This window comes from Dendrobium catenatum, unplaced genomic scaffold, assembly GCF_001605985.2.
Source record: "Dendrobium catenatum unplaced genomic scaffold, ASM160598v2 fragScaff_scaffold_551, whole genome shotgun sequence".
Lineage (NCBI taxonomy): Eukaryota > Viridiplantae > Streptophyta > Magnoliopsida > Asparagales > Orchidaceae > Dendrobium > Dendrobium catenatum.
The window spans coordinates 270,105-294,456 of record NW_021319013.1 but is presented as its reverse complement, the minus strand read 5'-3'; the positions used below and the strand labels follow the sequence as shown (position 1 = coordinate 294,456).

Here is a 24,352-nt window from a genome sequence, read left to right as displayed (position 1 = left end):
AAATTCTATTAATAATATGCCCATTGATTTCACAATTACTCTAAACAATAGACCTATGATATTTAAAATATTTACTCTTATTAATGATTTGATCACTCAAAGTCACAATCACCTCACAAGAACTAATATTACTAACATTATACTTAATATATTCAATTTTAGATCTAATCAACCGAAAGCTTTTAGACTCTAAGATTGCCCTCCATAATTCCCACTAAGAGTAAAACCACCCATAATATAAGCATATCCTTAATGACTTGAATATAAGCATTATTAACCTCTTTCTTTTCTAAAACTCTTCATTGCACTTCTCTTGAAACTTTATAATATGCTTTCTCTAAATTAATAAATATCATATGCATAAACTCATTCTCTTCGAACTTTTTTTGAAAAAATAATAAAGAAATTAACTAATTTACATAAAATAATTGTAAATAACAACAACAGAAATAGTAATAATAATAATAATAAATGCTTCCCGTTAAGAGTAAAGCTTCATTTAAGACGACTTTCTTAATGTATTTTAAAACAATTTTATAATAAAAAACTACTTTAAGAAAGAATAAAAAAGCCGTCCCAAATGAAATCTTTCGTAACCATATTTGAAATTTTTTTGCGTGAAACAAACTAGAAAATAAAATAAAATATATCATTCTTTGAAATTCATACAATAGAAAAATTCAAAATAATATATTAACAATAACAAAACACCGAAACCAATAGATAGTATCTAGTCTTTCCAATTTAACATGCTCAAAATTATTAAACATAAAATGCAGATTCAATATTTATTTTCCATCACCACATAATCCCTATAATTATAGTTTAGGGTATCTCTCAAAATAAACAAAAAATAATCACATACAAAATCCATCCATAAAATTAATCATATAAATCTACAAAAAATACAAAACTATATTAACAAATATTGCATAATAATATTAATTTAATTGATTATGCACTTTGCTAATAAGATTAGTTTTTGCTATTACAGCCTCCAAAGCACACATACGTAATTTCTAAATAAGAATGGTGAGAAAAAAAATTGTAATATAGGCGCAAAATAAATGTCAATGTACTCAGCTCGAACAAAAATTGCAATAAACTCCCCAAAATTCATCCCTGATTCTAACGATATAAAACTTAGTAGAAATGCATATACTAACAATTCAATACCATCTGCTGAGCCAAATCTATACAAATTCAAAACCATTTACTTTCTTTTTAGATTTTATTTTTTTTTAATTTTTTTTTTAATTTTGTAAACGGAAGAAAATCTAGCAGAAACTTTTTTTTTTCTTTTTTTTTTTAATAAACTGATTGAAAATATACCCTCAGCTCCATTATAGCTCTTCGAACCAAAAAAAAAAAAAACAGATCCGCCAAAATCAAAATTTATGTCACCTCTAGCTCTGACCGTCCACTGATTGTTGGCTATTAAAATCCCCAGATGCTGATCCGGCAATAACTGGGTCTGCTGATCCTCTCATACTATTGTGTTTAGAACTATTCTCCAATCCAAAGTTTTGAAACTGGCTTGTCATGGCATCATAAGTGGTGGTGGTGGTAGTCGGAGATCGAGCACCAGAAGAACCAAATTGATTGGCTGCATTCAACCACTTCGACCAATCATTCCGCCGCCTTATTTTCTCACCCTACATAAAAAATAGATGCAAATTATTATTATTATTATTATTAAAAAGTAAATGCCGACTGACAATTTATTCTTCGGTTGTGACAGCTTTTTTTTTGCTTTCTAAAACTGTTTTCTAGTACATAAATATCTTAAATTTGAAATATTTACAGTAGAAAGCCGTTTTAAAAAGCAATACGAAAGATGTCCCAAACAAAGCCTTTGGCTTCTTTTAGGATGGCTTTCTTACTGCTTCTTAAAGCTGGAAAATTTTATTTTAAGAAGAAATAAAAAAGCTGTCTCAAACGAAGCCTTAATCCTCCTTTCCTCATACCTGAACTTCCACAACACTGGACAAGCGCAATGTGTCAATAATATACTGAATGTTGTTAGTTAACTGCTTGACCTGCTCAACATTGCAGGAGAAAATTTTGTGCACGTTAGTAAATAGATAGATTGTGACTTCTTAAAGTTCAAAGAGATATGAACTGATAGGCAAAGCACAATTATAAGTTATAATTGGCGTCAGCATTTAAAAAAATTCGTGAGGGTACTCATCATCATCATTAAAACACGTTACCTCCTTGCTCCAACTCCATAGCATTCTTTGTATTTGATGTGAAAGATACACGTACACAAGAATTGATTTGGAAATTAATAACAATTTGAACCTTACTTCGCTAGTGGAAAACTTATGCTTCACCAAGTAATGATTTTGGAATTTGTCGTTACAAGATTAAGTAAAAGTAAACGATTACAACGGAGATTAATGAAGTACTTGCAAGAGATTAGCAAAAGTAAGTAGATAAACTAATGACGATGAAACAATAATCCACGGTGCAAAATCAAGATGTTTCACCTTGAGTTCCTTCTCTCTTACTTGTAGCGGGTTTAGCGGAGAAAGAGTATAAGCAAACCAAGTGATGTTATCACAAGACAAGTGAAGCGTAAGGCCTTATCCGCCGGAGAAGTAGCCGAGGGTGGAGAATGGGTGGATCTCCCAATGAGAAGCCAAGGCGTCTTGGGTTTTTGAAGATCAATCCTTCTCCGCTAAGCAATAGAGAATACGGTTGACGTTGTCTTCCACCGATTCGTCGTACTCCCAGTCGAGCTCGTAGAAGGGGGGAGGGGAGAATGTCGATTTCTCCTAGGGCGTTGTAAGCGAAGCCGTGATCGACCTCAGGATCGACCATGCACCAATGATGAGAGGAGTTGTCTTCTTCTCTTGTCTTCCAATGCCATGATAGGCACTGGTTTCAAGAAGGAGAGGAGCAAAGGAAGGGGGTGGGGGATGGAAAATAAATCTGAAATTAATTTCACATTTTGAGAGGTTTGGGAGGGAATTAAATTTGAAATTCAATTTCAAATTTAATGTGGTGAGGGCTCAATGAGGGAACAACAAGAGCCAAGCCCAATGAGGGGACCGGCAGCATGAAGAGGAGGGAGGGGATTGTGAGGAGAGTTTTATGAGTTTCCAAAACAACACATAGGAATTAGGAAAGATATTATGAAATCCAATTTAATTTGAATTTCAAATAGATTTGAATTTATGCACTTTCCTAATTCTCATTTAAATCTAATAAAAAAGGTCATTCCTAATATTTTCTAACCAAGTCTTTTTAGGTCTACCCCTACCTTTCTTAACACAAGTCAAATCTAATACCTCTACTCTCCTAACCGGGTCATCAGAAGGTCGCCTTTTTATGTGACCAAACCATTTAAGGCGACTCTCTCTAATCTTACCTTCTACTGGAGCTAATCCAACCTTTTCACGTATATGCTCATTTCGTATCCTATCTCTAAGGGTAAAGCCACTCATCCACCTGAGCATCCTCATCTCTGCCACACTTAACTTAGGATTATGCTTCTCTTTTAATGGCCAACATTCAGCACCATAAAACATTGCATGCCTCACCACCATCTTATAGAGTTTTCCCTTAAATTTGAGGGGTACTTTTTTATCACAAAACAAGCCCGATGCATTTAAAAAAAAAATTGAGGAACCAATTCACTTGCTACGAGAGAAATGGAGAAAAGATGCTTCATTTTTATTCACAAGCAAGCTTCTTAGTCCCAAAAATGCTTATGTTCCTGCAAGATAAACAAACATGGAAAGGACAACCGGAATTCGTCCAAAAATCTAATTTCTGGAAATTCCTTTGGTTTTCTTATTGATTTTGTTTCTCCTTCTTGAAATTCGCAGATATTTTCTATCATTTCAGTATCAATTGGCCTTAAATTATAGCATTACCTATTTCATTCAAAGTGAATGGCTGGTTATTGTGACTTGTGACCTAAGCATTCTTAATTTTCCTTTGCATGAAGATATATTATGCATCATACTGATGATATATTGGAAAACCTCAAACAACAGTCACATCTCGCATCACAAAGACAAGCCTGAAGTGGTATAAGCATAGAATCTATCCTTAAATATGTCAAATCGTATGCATTCAAAAGATAACCTGTTGAAACATATCCTGATGAATAGCATTTTATTAGGAAACACTTGTAGATCTCAAGTATTTCCTATCAATCTTCGGAAAATAGTGAGAATTCTTCAAAAAAATCCGCACAAAACCACGAAAATTATTTGAAGAAAGGGAAACAGAAAATAGCAAGATACAATTGATCATCTATTCGAGAGGAGGATCGATCTCTCCCAAATCTCTAGACGCTGCTAGAGCCCAAAAGAAAACCAAAATCTAAGAGATCTCGAATTTCAGCCAAATTCAAGAGCAATAATCCTAGGAAAACAAATTATTTAGTGCATACAATCAAAAAGGAATTCTCTAAACAGTCCCTACATTCAAATTTCCCTCCCAACTCCCTCAAAAAACATTCCAAATCTACTCTACTGGCTTCTGCGGCTGGATCGGCGTACAGGAGAAGTGGAGAAATCCCACCTTTGTTCGCGTGAACCGGTCCCTATGGGACCAGCTGGACCGGTCTAACAATAAAGATCCACCTGGTCCGCAAGGTGGAAAGACAACACCTTCCTCCATACCCTTGTCATCACAAACGATAAGAACCTGAAGAGTTCGATCCTTACACCGGTGCACTGAAGTATACTTTTCGTCGCATCTAAAACAGAGCCCCTTTACCCTCTTCTCATGTAATTTTGTTTCTGTGAGCTTCTTGATGTTGCCCCAGATCTTCCACCTGTAGTCTTTTCCTTTGAAGTTCCCCGAATAGCATCCAGTGTTGGCTCCTTGGATATCAATAAGGTGGTGATCATCTTGTACGAGCCTACTGAGCTACTGCCTCCAGTTTCTCTCTCCAGTTGCCTCTGATCCTCCACCCACTGAGCTAATTTCATAGCCTCTCCCAAGTCACGAGGCCTCGTTACTCAAACCGCTACCCGGATTTCTAGTATTAGTCCATTCACGAAATTTTCCTCTAGAACTGTCTTAGGAAGGCGGTCCAATCGGCTAGCAAGGTACTCGAATCTCTCCTGATACTCCGTCACTGAATCCTCCTGTGTCAAGGAGAAAAACTGATAGTAGAAGTCTCCTCCCCTGCCAATTCGAAAATGTTCTACCAAATAATATCCTTGAACTCTCTCCAACTATGTATGAGTCGTCGCATGTCCATCCATTGATAACAAGACAAAGTCTTCCCTTCCAAATAAAGGCCCGGTGTTGTCAGTCTATCCTCTGTCAACCCATTAATGACAAAATATTTTTCTACCTTCTAGATCCACCCATGCGCATCCTCCCCCTCAAAGAGTGGCATCTTCAATTTCCTCACCCTCGGGTCACACATGTTTCCCCTAAATTCTCCATAATCTACCATTCCTTAAAGAGGAGGTGCTCCCAATTGTCACGATCTTTCCCTGGCGATCATACCCAAACCCTTCATCAAAATCCCCTCTTTTTTTTCAAAATCAACAACCCGGCGATCGAAATCATCCCCTTTCCTTACAAATTCAGTACCCCTTCTTGCATAGCCAATGCTCATCTCCTCCCTAGAAAGTTGTTCTAAAGGAGGCATTCCGTCTTCTCCCTTCAGGATTTTCACTTCTAGATTTTCTCTTCCCTTAAACGTGCTAGGGTTTCCCATCTCTTTCATGGCCGCCGGTAGTTTCCATTGCTTCTGATTTCAGCGATTTGGTTTTGGCTTCAAGCTATTTCTTCAATATGTCTTCCACCACGAAGAACTTTTCCTCCATTCTTTCATTGACGGATGTGATCTGATTTCACCTATCTTCTCCTCAAAATCTTCTTTGAGTTGCTCAAGTTCTCTCTCCAAAACTTCCACTTTCCTTCCGGTTATTGGTTCCCCTTCGATCGACATGCTCTGATTCCAATTTGTTAGGAAACACTTCTAGATCTCAAGTATTCCTATCAATCTTCGAAAAACAGTGAGAATTCTCCACAAATATTCGCACAAAACCACGAAAACAGTAGATAATTTGTATTATTTGATGAAAGGGAAATGGAAAATAGCAAGAAACAATTGATTCTTTATTTGAGAGGATTGATTCCTCCCAAATCTCTAGACGCTGCAAGAACCCAAAAGAAAACCTAAATCTAAGAGATCTCAACTTTCATCCAAATTCAAGATGCCCTAATCCTAGGAAAACAAACTATTTAATGCATACAATAAAAAAGGAAACCAATCCCTACATTCAAATTTCCCTCCCAACTCCCTCAAAACCTTCCAAATCTGCTCAGTTGGCTTCTGCGGCTGGATCGGCGTACAGGAGAGGCAGAGAAATGCCGCCTCTGTTCGCGTGAACCGGTCCCTATGGGATAGGTCTAACACATTTCTATCAGAAGTAGAATGGTTTTGCCCATACAAAAATGAAAATGATAATAGTTCTAGAAAAATTGCAAATAAAAACATGTTTGATTGATTAAAATTTTGATATATTTGTAAAGGAAATTTTTATGAAAAGAATACTGCTTATAGTAAAAGAAAAGCAATTATAATAACAAGGCGAGATTAGCCTATGTCTGTAGAGCAGAAAACATCTCTTCATGAAGGATCATCGCAGTTATTGCTGCTTAAGGTTTACTTTTAAGACATTCATCTTTTCCACCATAGAAAAATCAGGTAGAATTGTGTAAATCGCACTCCTTTTACCTCAAGAATCCAATAGAAGAGAAAATATATACAATAGGAAAATAGAGAAAATAAGAATTCTGCATGGGTGAGAGGAAGAATACGAGTTCAAAAGAAACCAAGGATGGGAATTTATATAAGCATCTCATCAACTGGCTTTAAGTTGAAAAGGAACACATCCCCTTCTTAGATATCATACAAAACAAAGGAGAAAACATTCCAAAGAAACCAAGAAAGAGAAAAAAACTCTGCGTGAATCAGAAGAAGAATACGGGTCCAAAAGAAACCAATAAAGGGAATTCACATAAGCTTCTCATCAAACTAGCTTTTAAGTCAAATCTCTCTCGCTTAAGCTACTATACACACGATAAAAGAAGGGAATTTTCAAAAAATGGGATTCCAAAGTTGTGATTCTACTCATCTAGAATCATCACCTTTAATTATAAAAGAAGATTCTAGACCTTTCATTGAATTTAACTCTTACTTCATACAACAATAACAACTCTTACTTTATAAATATATAAAATATAATAAATTTTTTAAGTCTCTTATGCAAAGCTTAGATATCAAAACAAGCCAACTATGGATTTCACGCAGAAATAAATATTACATCCTTCATCTATCGAAGAAAGAGAAGTGGAATCATCGAAGTATACTGATTATGGATTCCACATAAAAATAAACCTTGTATCTTTCATCAATCAAATAGATTGGTCGGGAGAAAAGTGGAACCATCACAGGATGCCAAAGATGAATAAAATACTTGAAACTTGAATTTTTCAGATCTGTGAAATTCGAATGGCATTTCCTTGAAAATGAAAAATCCATATGTCAATAAATGAAATGCCAAGCAAATGTTAGGCCTCATAAACACAGTTGGATAGACAAAATATTGGTGGTAGGCGCGCACACAAAGGCTCACAATAACAACAACATCAGGCCTTTATCCCACTACGTGGAACTGGCTATATGGTGACTTATTAAGAGTCAAATCCTCATTTAAATCTAATAAAAAAAGTAATTTCTAATATATTCTAACAAGGTCTTTTTAGGTCTACATCTAACTTTATTAACATAGGCTAAATCAAATATATATACTCTCATAATCAGGTCATTGAAAAGCCTACATTCTATGTGACCAAACCATCTAAGGCAACTCTTTATAATCTTATATGCCACTGGAACTACTCCAACCTTTTCATGTATATACTCATTCCGCATTCTATCTATAAGAGTACAACCACTCGTCCACCTTAGCATCATTATCTCTGCAACACTTAATTTTATGCTTCTATTTTAATGGACAACATTATGCGTCATAAAGTATTGCAGGTCTCACCACCATCTTATAGAATTTTCCCTTAAGTTTGAGGGATATTTTTTATCACACAATAAATTTGATGCATTCCTCCACTTCGACCATCCAACTTGAATTCTGCTAATAATATCCTCATATATTCACCATCACTTTGAACAATAGACCCTAGGTATCTAAAACATGTACTCTTTTTAATGACGATTGCCCAAAGTCACAGTTCCCGTACAAGATCTATTACTACTTAAATTACACTCCAATACTCCATGCATTCGGTTTTAAATCTACTCAAATTAAAACCTTGACTCTAAGGTTGACCTCCATGATTCAAGTTTTCCTTCAACTCCCTCTCTAATAGTATCAACATTTATTTCATATGTATGTCATTGTGTTATTTTATAGTTCAATAAAAAGATAATGTCATTTTTTAACATATTATTTGAGTATTATATAAAATTTTACTTTTAACATTTATTTGTGCTTAGCGTAATTTTTTATTTTTGGCTCATGCCTCAAAAAGCCTTGAGGCTTACGCCTCGCCTCACAAACAAAAAACGTCTCAATACCTAATAGCGTAGTTTTAAACATTGATTTAAGGCAACTCTCTCATATTATTTGTCATTAGAGCTACTCCAACCTCTTTAGGTATATGGTAGTTTTGTATTCTGTCTCCAAGTGTAAAATCATTCATCCAACTAAACACCCTCATCTCTACAACACTCAACAAAAACTTCAAAATTATTACATTCAAGAAAATAAATCACATCGCTATAATATTTTAGCTATTGTCCATTATAGAAACTTCAAGGAATCTCCATTGTAGTCAGTTAGAGATGTCTGCTATAGTGGCATCCTTTTCTTTATGGATCGTTGTGCCTTGCTTAAATATGTTCACACAAGAATTCATTTTTCATAGACGGGGATGATATCCCGAGACATCGTGTTTTCTTCTTCAATTGATGAAGGTGAGGAGAACAATTCAAAAAATTGTATGCGATAATCAGCATCATTATGTGCTTATTTGATGTAAAAATTCACTAATCTATTTCTTCGTAAGATCATCTCTTCTTCAATTTTTACAAGAGAATTTGATTAAGCTTCTTGTTTGATATGGCCGAATTTTAGATTTTGTTGTATTAAAGGAGAAATTGTTGCTAATGGCTACCACTCATTCCACTTGACTTCGCACCTGTTTGGCATTTTATGGGGCAAGATCATGAGTCAACATAAAGATTACACTCTATTTTCAGTGGGTTTTACCTAGACAGCACGCATATGATGTTAAAACCTTGCATTTAGGTCCATATTTTAGTGGAAACTCATCATCAGATGATAACCTATCATTGAGTTTCATGATCTTTATTGTTTAGGCTGCAAGTCCAATGATAGGCTTCTTTTTGAGATGTGAAATAATAATCTTGCATAACCCATTTGGCCAAAGTCTGGGTCATTATTGTCAGCTCAAGGCATGTATCCTTTGGCTTCCTGATCTTTTTGTCAGCTCAATTGCATGTATCCTTTGGCTTCCTGGTCAGGAGTCCATTCGCATCTTCCTCCAAGATTGTCGTGTATAAGACCCTACAAGTTGCTTTTTCTTTTGTCAAGAATAAATTTATATGGTATCATGAGTCAAATAAGGGCATCTCACATTATTGGTTCTGAAGTGATAAGACCTCAAAAACTCAACTTAAGATATATGCCCCTTAGGAGCAGCTCTATCTCTTCATGGTAGAGTCTCGTGATCTAATTCTTCCTATCCTTCAGAGCTATCCACTTTGTTCCATGGTTATGCTCTACCAACTCATATTTAATTTTAACCTCCTCCAAACGATCCCTTCTTTACAAATCCCGAGCACACTTTAATAATTGAAATCTAATTTTTTGGATAACTTGCCCAAAGTGTAATTAACTATAAAGACTTGTCACATGGGAAACATCGACCTCCATAATTAAAATAAATTATGTCGAAAACCTAAATTCATTCAGGGGAAATCTCTAAGATATATCACTCAATATATTCAAGATCTGCCTTATTTTTTTTCTACTGTTTTTTGGCTGTTTTACTGCTGTGGACAGCAGTTTTCATCTTGGATCTATTTGTTTTTGGTGAGAGACACTTGGAAATCCAAGGGGTTCCTATCAGTATACACAGTTTCCTCTCTTCTCGTCCCATTAGAAGGTGTCTTTCAATGCCCACAATCATCTAATAATATTGATTAATAATTGTTAATATCACACCCACTTAAACTGATATCACATACTTAGTCATTGTTCTATTAATTCCAAGTCATCCATCTCTTAAATAATGTATTCATTGTTCTAATTTTTCATTTATTTTAATAAATGTCACACCAATTAAAATTGTATCATCTAGGAAAAGAACTTGCACACACACCTCACTTTGAATATATATTTTGTAAGCTTCTCCATAACTATTATAAAAGAAATTAGGTCTGCGTTAGTCCATAGTGTAAGCCTAGTATAATTGAAAACTCTTCGATCACTTTCTAGTCACTTCTAAAATTAGTTAGTGTTTGATCATAAACTTCATTTGAAATGTCAAAATAACTTTAACACATGTCTCTTCGTAATTATGCGCTAAATAAATTCTTATAATACTTAATCATATATGCCTTCTAAAAATAAATAAAAATCATATCAATATTTTTTTTTTGTGCTCTAAATACTTTACCATCAATTGACTCAACACAAAATTCATTTTGATGTTCATGACATAAAACCAAAATGGCTTTTTGAAGCTGATCTAAATTTGCTAAGCCTGCATTCTATTATTCTCGCCCATAGCTTCACTGTATGTATGAATCAAAAGTTCAACTCATATATAATTATAATAATTTTGAATATCTCTTTTTTATATATTTGTACCAAAAATACTTTTGCAATCAACTGAAATCCTCTTAGCCTTCAAAATTTCAATGAAAAAAAATTACAAATCAAAACAGTGTAATATCCCTATAACACTAAATATCATTAGGTATCTCATTTGAAACTAAAGCCATATGTTTATTCATATTCATTGAAGTGAACTATACTTTATGTCTGTGTTAGACCCGTCCACTGGACCGGTCTAGCCGGTCCATACGGGACCAGCTTATAGGCGAAACAGGCAGAGGTTTTCCGCCTCCTGTACGTAGGAGCCAACCGCCCAGGTTTGACGGAGCCGTTTTGGAAGGATTTTGGAGGCAGTTAGGAGGGAAATTTAAATGTGGGGACTATTTAGAGATTTCCCTTTGAATTGTATGCATTAAATAGTTGGTTTTCCTAGGGTTAGGGCATCATGAATTTGGCTGAAATTGGAGATCTCTTAGGTTTAGGTTTCCATTGGGCTCTAGCAGCGTCTAGAGAATCGGGAGAGATCGATCCTCCTCTCGAATTGAGGTTCACTTGTATCTTGTTTGTTTTTCTTCCGTTAGTTGATTTTTCTCAATAAAGTAGGCTATTTTTCTTTGATTTTTCCTCTACTTTTTTAGTATTCTTGTTGATTTTGTCAAGATCATTAAGTTTCTCTTGAGATCTTCAAGTGTTTCCTATCAAATTGATATCAGAGCACGTCGATCAAAGAAGAAAAAATGACCAATAGAAAAGTGAAAGTTTTGGAGGGAGAACTTGGGCAACTCAAAGAAGATTTTGAGGAGAAGATTGTTGATTTTCAAAATCAAATCGCATCCGTCAATGAAAGGATGGAGGGAAAGTTTGTCATGGTGGTATACATGTTGAAAAAATTGCTTGAAGCCAAACCCAAACCGACGACATCGTAAGCAAAGGAAACTACCGGCAACCATGGAAGAGGTGGGAACCCTAACACGTTAGGGGAAGGGAAAATCCAAAGTGGAGATGCTGGAGGGAGAAGACGGAATGCCTCCTCTAAAACCACTTTCTAGGGAGGAGATGCGCATTGGCTACGCAAGAAGGGATGCTGAATTTGTAAGGAGAGGGGATGATTTCGATGGCTGGGGTGCTTATTTTGAAAGAAGAAGAGGGGATTTTGAGGAAGGATTTGGGTATTAGCATCAAAGGGAAAAGTGTGATGATTGGGGGGCACATCCTCTTCGAGGGATGGAAGGCTACGGAGGATTCAGGGGAAATAGGGGTGACCCAAAGGTGAGAAAGTTGAAGATGCCCATCTTTGAGGGCGAGGATGCACATGGGTGGATTTACAAGGTGAAGCGATACTTTGCAGTCAACGGATTGACAAAGGAGGATAAATTGACAACGGTAGGACTGTTCTTAGGAGGGAAGGCATTGGCATGGTAACAATGGTGAGACGTGAGGCGGCCCATTCGGAGTTGGACGGAGTTCAAGGATTGTTTGGTAGAACGTTTCCGAACTGGCAAGGGAGGAGACTTCTACGAGCAGTTCTTCGCCTTGACATAGGAGGGTTCAGTAACAGAGTACCGAGAGAGATTCGAGTATCTTGCTAGCCGATTGGACCGCCTTCCTGAGATAGTAATAGAGAGAAATTTCATGAAGGGACTGACAATAGAGATCTGAGCAGCGATTAGAGTAATGAGGCCTCATGACTTGGGAGATGCTATATAGCTAGCTCAATTGGTGGATGATCAGAGGCATCTGGAGAGAGATGGGAGGAAGCAGCTCAGGAGGTCCGAACAGGAGGACCACCACCTTTCTGGCACCTAAAAGGAGCCGACACCGGGTACTATTCGGGAGACTTCGAAGGAGAAAACTGTGGGAGAAAAACCTGGGGGCAACTTCAAGAAGCTCACATAAAAGGAATTACAGAAGAAAAGGGTGAATGGACTCTATTTTAGATGTGACGAGAAGCATACACCGAGGCATAAGTGTAAGGATCAAACTCTTCAGGTCCTTACCTTTTGTGATGAAGAGGGAATGGAGGAGGGTGACGTCTTTCCACCTTGCGGACAAGGTGGGCCCCTTTGGGCGGAGAGTTATTAGACCCGTCCATACGGGACCAACTTACGGGCAAAACAGGAGGAAGTTTCCGCCTCCTTACGCAGGAGCCGATCACCCAGGTTTAACAGAGTCATTTTGGAAGGATTTTTTAAGGAGTTAGGAGGGAAATTTGAATGTAGGGATTTTTTAGATATTTTCTTTTGAATTGTATGCATTAAATAGATGGTTTTCCTAGGGATAGGGCATCTTGAATTTGGCTGAAATTTGAGATCTCTTAGGTTTCGATTTTCTTTGGGCTCTAGCGACGTCTAGAGAATTGGGAGAGATCGATCCTCCTCTCAAATTGAGGATCACTTGTATCTTGTTTATTTTTTTTTTTCGTTAGTTGATTTTTTTTCTCAATAAAGTGGGTTGTTTTTTTTTTCCTCTACTTGCTGAATATTCTCGTTGATTTTGTCAAAATCGTTAGGTTTCACTTGAGATCTTCAAGTGTTTCCTATCAGTCTGCCAAGCCTATTTTCTATTACTATCTCCCAAAGCTTTCATTGTATGTACGAATCATAAGTTTGATTCATATATAATTAAAATAATTTGGAAGATCTCTTTTTATATATTTGTACCAAACATACATCTTCTTCAATCAATTGGAATCCTAGCCTTCAAAATTTCATAGAAAAAAAAATTGCAAATAAAATCAATGTAATATCACTAAAACACTTCCAATATCATTAGGCATCGCATTTGAAACTAAAGCCATATGTTTATGCATCCCCATTGAAGTGAATTATTCTCTATATCATTAATAAGTAACATTCTTCATTATATCACTTATTATACTCTTCCAAAAAAATTTCTTAAAATGCTCATCCAATAATTTATAAAAGTAGCATTTTGTCTTTCTTTAATGTCTTCATTTTCAGTCAAGATCTCATAATATTCACATATATTGCACTTGTGCAAAGCCTCTAAATCTTTTGCTTCTTACCTTATTGGTTTTATATTTAGGCTTGATGTTGTTGTTGTTGTTGTTGTTCCGTTGGAGCTAACTTGATAAAAATTTATAATTTAATTTGCTTGCAACACTTTTTATAAAACTTCTAACTTCCTTGTAACTATTTTACGCCTCACTAGTATTCATTCTTTGTCATACTTTAAAAGCACATTTCTTTTTTTATAACTTTTATGCAACTCAATTCACTGCTTAATCTCATTATTGGCATAGGATCTATTTCAAAATTCTATAAATATTTCTATGGAAAACTTCTTAACAAGAATCATAGGGAATTAGTTGAGAATTTCATTCTAACATTTGTTTGATATTTATAAAATCCTAAGAGGGCTTCTAATAAGAAGCACAAATCAAGGTATAACAATTACAAAATAATTATAAAGTCCACACAAATTAATGAGTAGGTAGGCAGAAGGAATCCAATGAATTAATGAAGTTGAAGGGAAAGTGATGCAGAACATAAATGAAATTATGATTTAAATAAGGACTTTACACGCCTGATGATTAAGATCAAGTTAATTAAAGCTTTATGGTGAGTTAAACAATGAAATAAAACTCAAAGAGCAGTAAACACAAGCTTAGGCCAAGTTACTTGCGAAAAGTAAAAACCACATAACAATCAATTACTCTTGCATTGCATACGAGATGGGTTTCAACAATAATTCTCTAATCTAATAATAAGAGTAGTGCTATGAAAGATCTCTCACACAATTCCTACTAAACACTAAGCTTTGGCGGAGCATTACAAGATTTTGCATGAATCAATCAAAACCATAAGAAAAGATCGATCGAGGAAGGAATGAGAGAAGGCAAGAGTTCACCCTTTGTTGAGATTCAATCTTCCCGCAAGCTTGGACAGCAGTTGGTGGCTTCTAGGACAGCTCGGACAGCAACAAATCCAAGCTCAAACCTTTGGACAGCAAGTAGCCAACCTGGGACAGCGGTTCCTAACATTTCCAGGCAACAACGGTCGCTCCCAAAGGGGTTGGACAGCACTGAACTCCTGCTGGAATCACTGGACAGCAAACAGGAGATATTGGACAGCAGCTCTCTAGGGTTTGGAAGGGTTGACAGCCACTATTAGCATCCAAAATTTTCTGGACAGCAAGGAAGCTTGACTTGGAGGCTAGGGTTTGATGTGCATGAAGGGTAGAGAGAGGGAGGAGAGGGAGGGAGGAATTAGGGAATTAATTCCTTTGATTGGAGCTTGGGTTTTGGAAAGAAATTAATTGGGAAAGGGACCATGGGGTCGGCGGCATGAATAGGAGAGGAGGGGATTGGGGAGAGGGTTTTAATGCTTGCCTCTTTAGGAATTCCAATTAAGGAGGGAAGAATTAATTCCAATCCAATTCAAATTTGATTTGGATTTGATTGGATAAGTTTCCAAAAATAGAATTCTATTTTAGAAAACAATTTGAATTTCAAATATTGATTGGTGGGTTGGATTGAAAGCTTTCCCAAAATGTTTTGTATGGAAAAGGAAAGAAGTAATGGAGGGATTTGTTGGATAAGTTTCCTAAAATAGAATTCTATTTTCCTTCTATTTTAGGAAACAATTTGAATTTCAAATATTGATTGGTGGGTTGGATTGAAAACTTTCCCAAAATGTTTTGTATGGAAAAGGAAAGAAGCAATGAAGGGATTTGAATTTTGGAGGTGTGGGAAGAAGATGGTATGGCCGGCAGATAGACTAGGATTAGGTTTAGGGTTTGGGGATTAAATAGTTTGGTGGTGGGAGTAGGAAGGTCGGTTGGGGGTGAAGGGGAGGTGGGTTGGAGGGGTGGAGTTGGCCGGCGGCAATGTGGGGTTTTGTTAGGGAGAATCGTCAGCTGAGGGGGAAAGGGATTGGATGGGAATGTTGGTGGCTTAATGGAGGAGGAAGGGAAAGGAAAGGAACGAAAGAAAGGTAAGGAAGAAGAACCACGAACCCGGCCGTCTCCAAGGTTGGTGGGTGATCTGATTTCCCTCTCCTAGGGATTTCTCCAAGACTCACAAACTCTCACATCAAGAGAACAATACGCAGGAAATTTTCTTTCATATTCATCATTTACCCTCAAAGAAGAAGATGGAGGCTTTAAATAGCCCATACAATGAGAAAATACAAAGTATTACTATGCCCCTAGGGTTTACACATACCTAAGCCCTTAAGTATGGGCAAAAATGGAAAAGCATAATAAAACTTCATAAATAAAACTAATACATCAATAATACATATGAAAATCAAAAGTAGAGCGGTGTAATCGTCGTCGTAGATCGTCGGCCACGCCTCTAATAAACTTTCCATGTTTTGATGTCCTCATCAGAAAGTGGAATAAAGAGTGTGAAAGTCATGGTAGTAGGGTGGGTCCCAGCTAGCAAAAATTATGCTGGTGTTTCATACTCCCTCTCAAGCGAATGAATGAATGGCATCCATTATAAACTTGCAATATAATTTCTAAGAGGTCGCCCCTCATAATCATTAGGTGATTTACTAATTGATTATAAATTATATCAATGTCAAACTTATCCTTTATAAAGTAACTATTAATTTCAATATGTTTGCTACCTTCTTGTTGTACAAGATTGTGCGACGTGACATTTGACTTGTTATCATAACGAGTATCATAAAATCATTCCATTCAACCCACAAATTATCCAGTATAATTTTTAACCATAACATTTCATATATTCACGATGCAATAAATCTAAATTCAACTTCTGCACTAGATCTTGCTACAACATTTGATTTTTTAATTATGCAAATAACAAGATTGCATCCTAAGAATGTGAAATATTCAGAATTTTATCTCTTATCAACCATAAAATATGCATATGTATATGCTTCAACAATCAAATCCTCCTCTTTTTAAATAGAATTCATGTGTCTACGAAAAGGACACATCCATATGTATATGCTTCAACAATCACATCCACTGACATGACCGAAACCTAATTGGAGTTTACTGTACTGCATACTCCTAAGTTTCCTCCAACTTTTCCTCAACCACCAACTACCTCGAATAAGAAGGCTCTAAGTCCACCAATGACGACGATAACCCAACTAAATTCCTTGACCATATTTAAAATCGGGTGGACAAGATCAACATAATTGGGAATGAAAAGGAGGGATTTTTCTTGCTAGTCCAAGAGCACAATTTATACTGATGAGATCATCAAAGTTGAGCACGACGATGCCGCTAAGAGGGACTTTCTTGCTAAACAAGAGCACAAGCTTCACAAATGAGATTACAAAAGCTAAGCTATCTATTGATTAAATTATACAGAGCTCTCAACAGATTTGCATCCTACCCTTTTCTCTTAACAGATATGTTATATATTTTTATTATAATATGAGGATTACATATTGAGAGTGCAACTTCAATGTCAAGAGAACACTTTGGTTTGCCTAATACTCTGGCTTAAATTCTTAGAGTTTTTTTATTATTATTATTATTCTCCATTCCTTCAAATTCACTATATCAATATAAACTATTAATATGGATACTCCCCCTGAGTTGTGTGTTAATTGTCTCATTGACACTTTGTATCTCCAGTTAAAAAATACCTAGGTGAACCTGCCAAACCAAGCCTTAAAGACTACTTCAATCCATATAATGGTTTTTTTAGCTTATATACCTTTTGCTTTGTATTTGAGTCAAATCACGGTGAAACTTCCACTCATACATCCTCCTCCAAGTTATCATATAAGAAAGCATTCTTCACATTGAATTATTGTATCTTCCGATTCATAAGAAAGCATTCTTCACATATATTCGAGTGTATCCATTGGCTGTTAGTATGGAATTATATTTTACAATAAGCAACCATCCACATCCCACCAATTTCCTTCATTATGGTAACTATAATAAGTCCTATATTTTGGTAATTTGAAGGGCTTACATTTCTTCCATCATAGCATTATTTAAATTTATCTTATTTAAAATCTTAGAAACTATTTTAAAGGTAGAAATAATAATGAAGGCTAGTAAGAAAGGAGTGGTGATTATAAAAAAACTATATTATAAAAACAAGTACAAGAGATGTTTAGTAAAAGTACTTGCACTTCTATTTATAAGCTCAATGATTCATTGGATTTTATAACATGATTGATTCGGTTGATTAGACTTGCATAGATTGAGATGCTTTTCTTCTTGAGTGAACATGCATTGGTTGACTAGAAAGTGATTCTTATATCGGCAAGATTTGGGCAAGAGTCAATATGTTATAGAATAGAGCTATATGTTGGAATGAAGGATAAGAAAGAACAATCTAGAAGGAAAAATATATCTGTGAATGATTTTGTTTCCTTAATCCTTAAGATAAGTGGTAACAAAGTAGTGATCTTTCTCAATTAGTATGACATCATCACATACATATAGCTTTATCTTGGAGGGATTGTATCATTTATATCTTTTTTAGGGAGATCAGCCAATGAAATAACATTTAATTGCTTGAGGAACAATTTTTCCTTAATTCTGAAAATATGTATAAAAAAGTGCAACATTTTCAAATATTTTGGGAAAGAGGTTTTTTGAATTATTGAAATGGGTAAAGAATTTATTTAGGTCTTCTATAAGAATCTTGAACCCAAGAACATATATGGTAAATTAGTTCATGAAGCGGGCGATAGTTAAGGTTGTTTCCCCCATATTATTTTGGGAAACTTTCTAAAAAAATAAAGCTCTTAAAATAGCAAGTAGGTGGTCATTCATTTGTTCATTTGTACTATCTTACTGCACAAAGAAGCGAGCCCATGAAACTAAAATAATGATAGGATCTTGAAATATAATTTTACTTACACGCAAACTAATGAAATTAATAGATATTATGGTTCATAGAAAGATAAATATTCTATGCATTCAGGACACTAAATTGGTTGGAGATAAGGTTAAAGAGATTGATAATTTAGAATTTAAACTATGTTATTCTGGTAAGAGTCATACTAGAAACGATATAGGTGTGATAATAGATTATAGTTTGAAGGATAATATTGTAAAAATTATAGAATTGGAGATAAAATTATAGCCATAAAGATTGTTGTTGATGATATGATAATTAATATTATAAGTGCTTATGCTCCTCAAGTAGGTTTGAATATGCATTTAAAATTAAAATTTTGGAATGATTTAAAAAAAATAATACAAAAGATACATATTGAAGAAAAAAAATATTGATGGAGATTTAAAAGGACATATTGGTAGAGAGGTGAACGATTATAAAGCATTCATGGTGGCTATGGGTTTGAAGTGACTAATGACTGGTAAGATCATATTAGATTTTTTTATAGCTTATGACTTTGCAATTGCTAATACATTATTTTAAAAAAATATATAAACATCTAAACACTTATAAGAATGAATATAATAAAACTCATATTGATTACTTTCTTATAAGAAAAAGAGATCGTTTAGATTGTAAAGATTATAAAATTATTCCGAGTGAAATTTTATATACTCAACATCGCTTATTAGTTTTGAACGTTAAGATGAAGGGGTGGAATATAAAAATAAATAAAATATTATTATAGGATTAGATTGGGGCTTTTAAAGAATATTAACAAAAATATTTTTGAGTAAGTAACTAGATCTTAAGACTTTGTGCATGAGGAAGCTAATGTTATGTGTAAAAAAACAGCTAATGAAATTAAGAATGTTGCAAAAGATGTGTTTGAAGTATCAAAGAGAAAAAATCATAATATTAAAAACAGTTGATGGAATCAAAATGTACAATAAAAGATAAAAATAAAAAGATTTGTTATAAAAATTGGTTTAGATATAAAAACTCTGATAATTGAAAAAGATATAAAGAGACCCGTAAGAAGTCTAAGAAAGAAATAGATGATGCAAAGATTTTAGCTTTTAATGATTAATAATACATTAGATACTAAAGAGGACGAAAGATATATGCATAAGTTAGCCAAACAAAGAGACGGAAGTAATAGTAATTTAGTGCAGGTGAAGAGCATTAACTATGAAAATCATTAAGTACTTTTATTTGAAGAAGATATTCAACGAAGGTGGATGAGATATTTTTCTAAACTTTTCAATAAAGATTGTGAGAATACGATAGACTTTGTGGCCTTAACATCTTAAATGAAAATAAATATTTTCTTTTTTATCAGTGTAATAGTAAAACCAAAGTTAGATAGGCTTTTAAAAAAATAAAGTGCGGAAAAGCTGCTGAACTTAATAATATTCCAATAAGAGGTGTTGAAATGCTTAAGAGATGAAGGAATTTTTTGGATTACTAAATTTTTTAATATTATTTTGAAGACTAAAAAGATGCTAGATGAGTGGAGAATGAGTGTGTTGATTTCTATTTTTAAGAATAAAGGTGACACACAAGATTGTATGAATTATAGAGAAATTAACTTAATGTGTCATACTTTAAACTTTAAGAGAGTTATGGAGCATAGGTAATGACGTGATATTATTGTTTCTCAAAATCAATTTGGATTCATGTCGGGTAGGTCTACTATGAAATCTATACATATATTGAAAGGTTTGATGGAGAAGCATAGAGATAATGAGGATCTTCATATGATATTTATTGATTTAGAGAAAGCATATGATAAAGTTCCAAGAGAAGTGCAACAAAAAGTTCTAGAAAAGAAAAGAATTAATAATGTTTATATCCAAGTCATTATGGATATTTATGCAGGTGTTATTACTTGTGTTCAAACACAAGGTGGTTTGACCAAGTTTTTTCCTATTTATGTTGGATTACATCAAGTATCAACCTTAAGCCCATATCTTTTTTGCTTTAGTCATAGAAGTTCTCAATTCTCACTAGAAATTTACAAGAGGTTGTACCATGGTGCATGCTTTTTGCTGATGGTATTCTTGTTGTCCATAATACTCTAGAGAGAGTAGAGGTAAACTTGAATTATAGAGGTCAACCTTAGAGTCTAAAGGTTTTCATTTGAGTGAATCAAAAACTGAATATATGGAGTGTAATTTTAATAGTAATAGATCTAGTGGAGGGATTATGACTTTGGGTGATCAAGTCATTAATAAGAGCACACGTTTTAGATATCTTGGATATATTGTTCAAAGTGATGGTGAAATAGATGGGGATATTATTAGCAGAATTCAAGTTGGATGGTTAAAGTGTAGGAATGCATTAGGCTTGTTGTGTGATAAAAAAGTCCCCCTCAAATTTAAGGAAAAATTATATAAGATGGTGGTGAGACCTGCAACTCTTTATGGTGCAGAATGTTGGCTATTAAAAGAGAAGCATAATATTAAGTTATGTGTTGCAAATATGAGGATGCTCAGGTGGATGAGTGGCTTTACACTTAGAAACAGGATATGAAATGAGCATATATGTGAAGGTTGGAGTAGCTCCAGTAGAATATAAGTTTAGAGAGAGTCGTCTTAGATGATTGGTCACATAAAATGTAGCCTTTCGATGACCCGATTAGGAAATTAGATGTATTAGATTTGGCTTATGTTAAAAAAAGAAGAGGTAGACCTAAAAAGACTTGGTTAGAAAATATTAAAAATGACCTTTTTTTAGATTTATATGAGAATTTGACTCTTAAAAAGACACAATGGAGAAAAAAGATTCATGTAGCCGACCCCATGTAGTGGGATAAAGCCTTAATGTTGTTGTTGTTGTTATTCTATTTTATTGAAGCATACACACATAAAAGGATCTGTATATTATTCATTTTTCAAAGAAGAAAGAGAAGAGATAATGATTAAAGTAGCCTTTGGCATTGTCAGAAATAGCCTCTTTTAATTTTTAAAATCAAATTGATTGTGGATCATGTTACAAAAAATGTGAGCACAAGTGGGTAAGATGGTATCTATAACAATTTTTATTTTTAGAAAAAAAAATCAATAACATACAAGTGCAATCATCAACAAAGGACACTAACAATCAAACCCTAGTGAAGTTAGGTATAGAACATTTCATCATATGTCACTATGAATAAAAGAAAAAGAAATAAAAGTTCTTGTGTTACTCATTGCAAAATTAGTACATTTGTGGGAAAAAGTGGAAAAGATGAAACATGACCTTTTGGACTTTAACAAAAAGATCCACGCCATATGAGTGTTGTTTTGAACAAAAGGCATAACCAACAGCTTTCTACAAATGTTAGGAGTGTATTTGAGTCAAATCGGCTCATCGGACAACTTAAACTTAGCTATAGATAAATGACTCGAGCTAATGAGCTAACGAGTAAAGCTTAAGCCATCCCGACTCAACTCATTAGCATGCGAGTTGACTCATTCAAAAACTATTAATACAAAATAAGATTAAAATTTAGTAGAATTCAAAAGTTTAAGTACAAAATTATTAAAAATATTTAAAGTATATATCTCTCTCCCTTTTATTAAGTGATTTCCTACTGTATTTTTTCATAATCTTTCATTCTTTGCTTCATTTAATCATAATAGCTACTTAAATCAAATTTATTTTCCAATTTTCAAAATAAATGATTGAACTTATAAAATGACTTGAACTCATAGAGTTGAGCTTCAGATCAAAATCAAAAAATTAATCAAGCTTAGGCAAGGGATAGCTCAAACTCAATAGCATTGTCAATAATAACTTGGGATACTTAATAAATGCTCTCCAATCTTCTCTAACACCATCATAAAGTTCAAAATTGTATTATGAATCTTTAACTTAATCCAATGCTTCAATGGACTTCAAAAAATAGTGTTGCAAAGGTTGTTAATTAGAATGTTGATCAAACTCATATTTTTAATATCAAACCAACCATCAAATATGATTGTAATTACAATATGTGTCTATGTTCTTTTGATCTCCTCAACAATTTTCCTAGTGCTATTCAGTTCCTCTAATATCAAAGGCTTGAGCTCAAACATGGATGAAGGCTGATTGCCACCAACATAAGAATCTACAAAACAAATCATGTTGGCAAAAGATGAGGAAGTTGCCAAATTAAATGGATTAAATTTTCATAAAAGAATCTTCCAATGCCCATCAAACACGCCTGTGAGCCTATCTTAAATTTTAAAGAGTCATTCGATCAATCCCTTGCATAATCATTGTTATCCTATACATTCATCATATATTGACCTATAGGTCCCTTAAACCTCTAATTGACATTTGTTACAAAGTAAGCGAGGAAACTTTGCCACTAGGCACACTATCAAATTGTCATCAAGTAAATGCTTCGACATGATCGCTTTGTTCATGCAAACACATATCTCCTTTTTCACATTAGGCACTACGGTACACAGTGCAACATTCTTATGAAAATCACAAAGATATTCTTTCATTGTGATTACACCAGCTTTAAACAACTTTATCATAATAGTTGCACTTCAAACAAACGTGCAATCTGAGTTCATTTGCACAAGTATTTCAATGTCGAGCGACAACCTATGGTTGAGAAGTGGAAGGAATCGGAGATTGCGTGCATGCGAGGGCATGGTCGGAGAGAAACCTAGGGTTTTAGGAGGAAAAACTCAATTTAGATGAAGTTTTAATATATATATACACACACAAACACATGCATAATCATCATAACCTTAATACTTATTAAAGCAAATACCTGAACTTTATTGCGTAAAGATGCGCCTTAAGTAGTGCCTCAGTCATTGATGCAATAAAAAATTTAGAAAAACCTAAGATTGCAAACAAACAAACGTCTTCCTTTCAAAATTAACAAAACAACTAACAACTCATAATTTTAGAACATAAAAACATCTAAATAGCTTTTCCTTGATTGAAAATAAAGATACAAATGGGGTTGACACTTGCGGAGAGAAGAAATAGATATTAAGCCCGAGACAAAGTTATAGAAGAAGGAGAAGACGAAGAGGCATAGCTCGCAATCTATCAAAAAACCCTCAGGTTTTCTGTCCAACAATACTCGCCAAAACTGCTCTAAAATGTCACAAATCAGCCTCCATATATAGGAGAGGAGAGGGAGCCAAACAGCCGCCCAAGATATCCAATCAGCAAAGGAAAGGCGGAAGGTCATGAGACAACAGAAGGGAGCAGCACCCGAAAGGCCAGCAGGACACAACAAACGAATAGCAAGCACAATGGGGAAAGAACCGGGCTGGCAGGGGAACCGCAAGGGCAAAACAGAGGGGGATGAACCCTGCCAAGCGGAGGAACCGAAGGGCTACAAGGGGGATGAACCGAACCCCCCCCCTGCCTACATCAGATTCTCCTCCGGTTGAAAGAGCTCTTCCCCTGATGAGATGACTTTAAAATTTTCCTGACGAGTCGAAGGTGCCACTTCTAATTCTTGAATTAAGGCTGTATATTTTCTCTGAGTCACTTCTCTTTCTTTCTTAACCTGGTCTTGCAGAAGTTTCTTTTTCTTCTCGTATTTTTTCGTACACAAGTGCATTTTCATCTGAAGTTTGTATAACTCATTTTAAATGGATCAGTAAAACTACCTTGGGAAGGAACCCAGCTGTTGGTTGGAATTTGGACTTCAAGATTACCTGACTGATTTTCACCC

The 24,352-nt window shown here is 34.8% G+C and overlaps 1 protein-coding gene across 1 annotated transcript in view; it reads right to left on the bottom strand.

Moving 5' to 3' along the window:
* Window positions 1–918: 918 nt before the first annotated feature.
* Window positions 919–24,352, bottom strand: part of LOC110106824 (la-related protein 1C) — a 44,359-nt gene continuing 20,925 nt past the window's right edge. The window contains exons 5-6 of the mRNA XM_020836860.2: window positions 1,968–2,039; window positions 919–1,655 (exon numbers count right to left, since the gene is read on the bottom strand). Of these exons, the coding sequence (XP_020692519.1) occupies window positions 1,407–1,655; window positions 1,968–2,039 (321 nt within the window). The 3' untranslated portion in view covers window positions 919–1,406. The remainder of the gene's footprint in view (window positions 1,656–1,967; window positions 2,040–24,352) is intronic.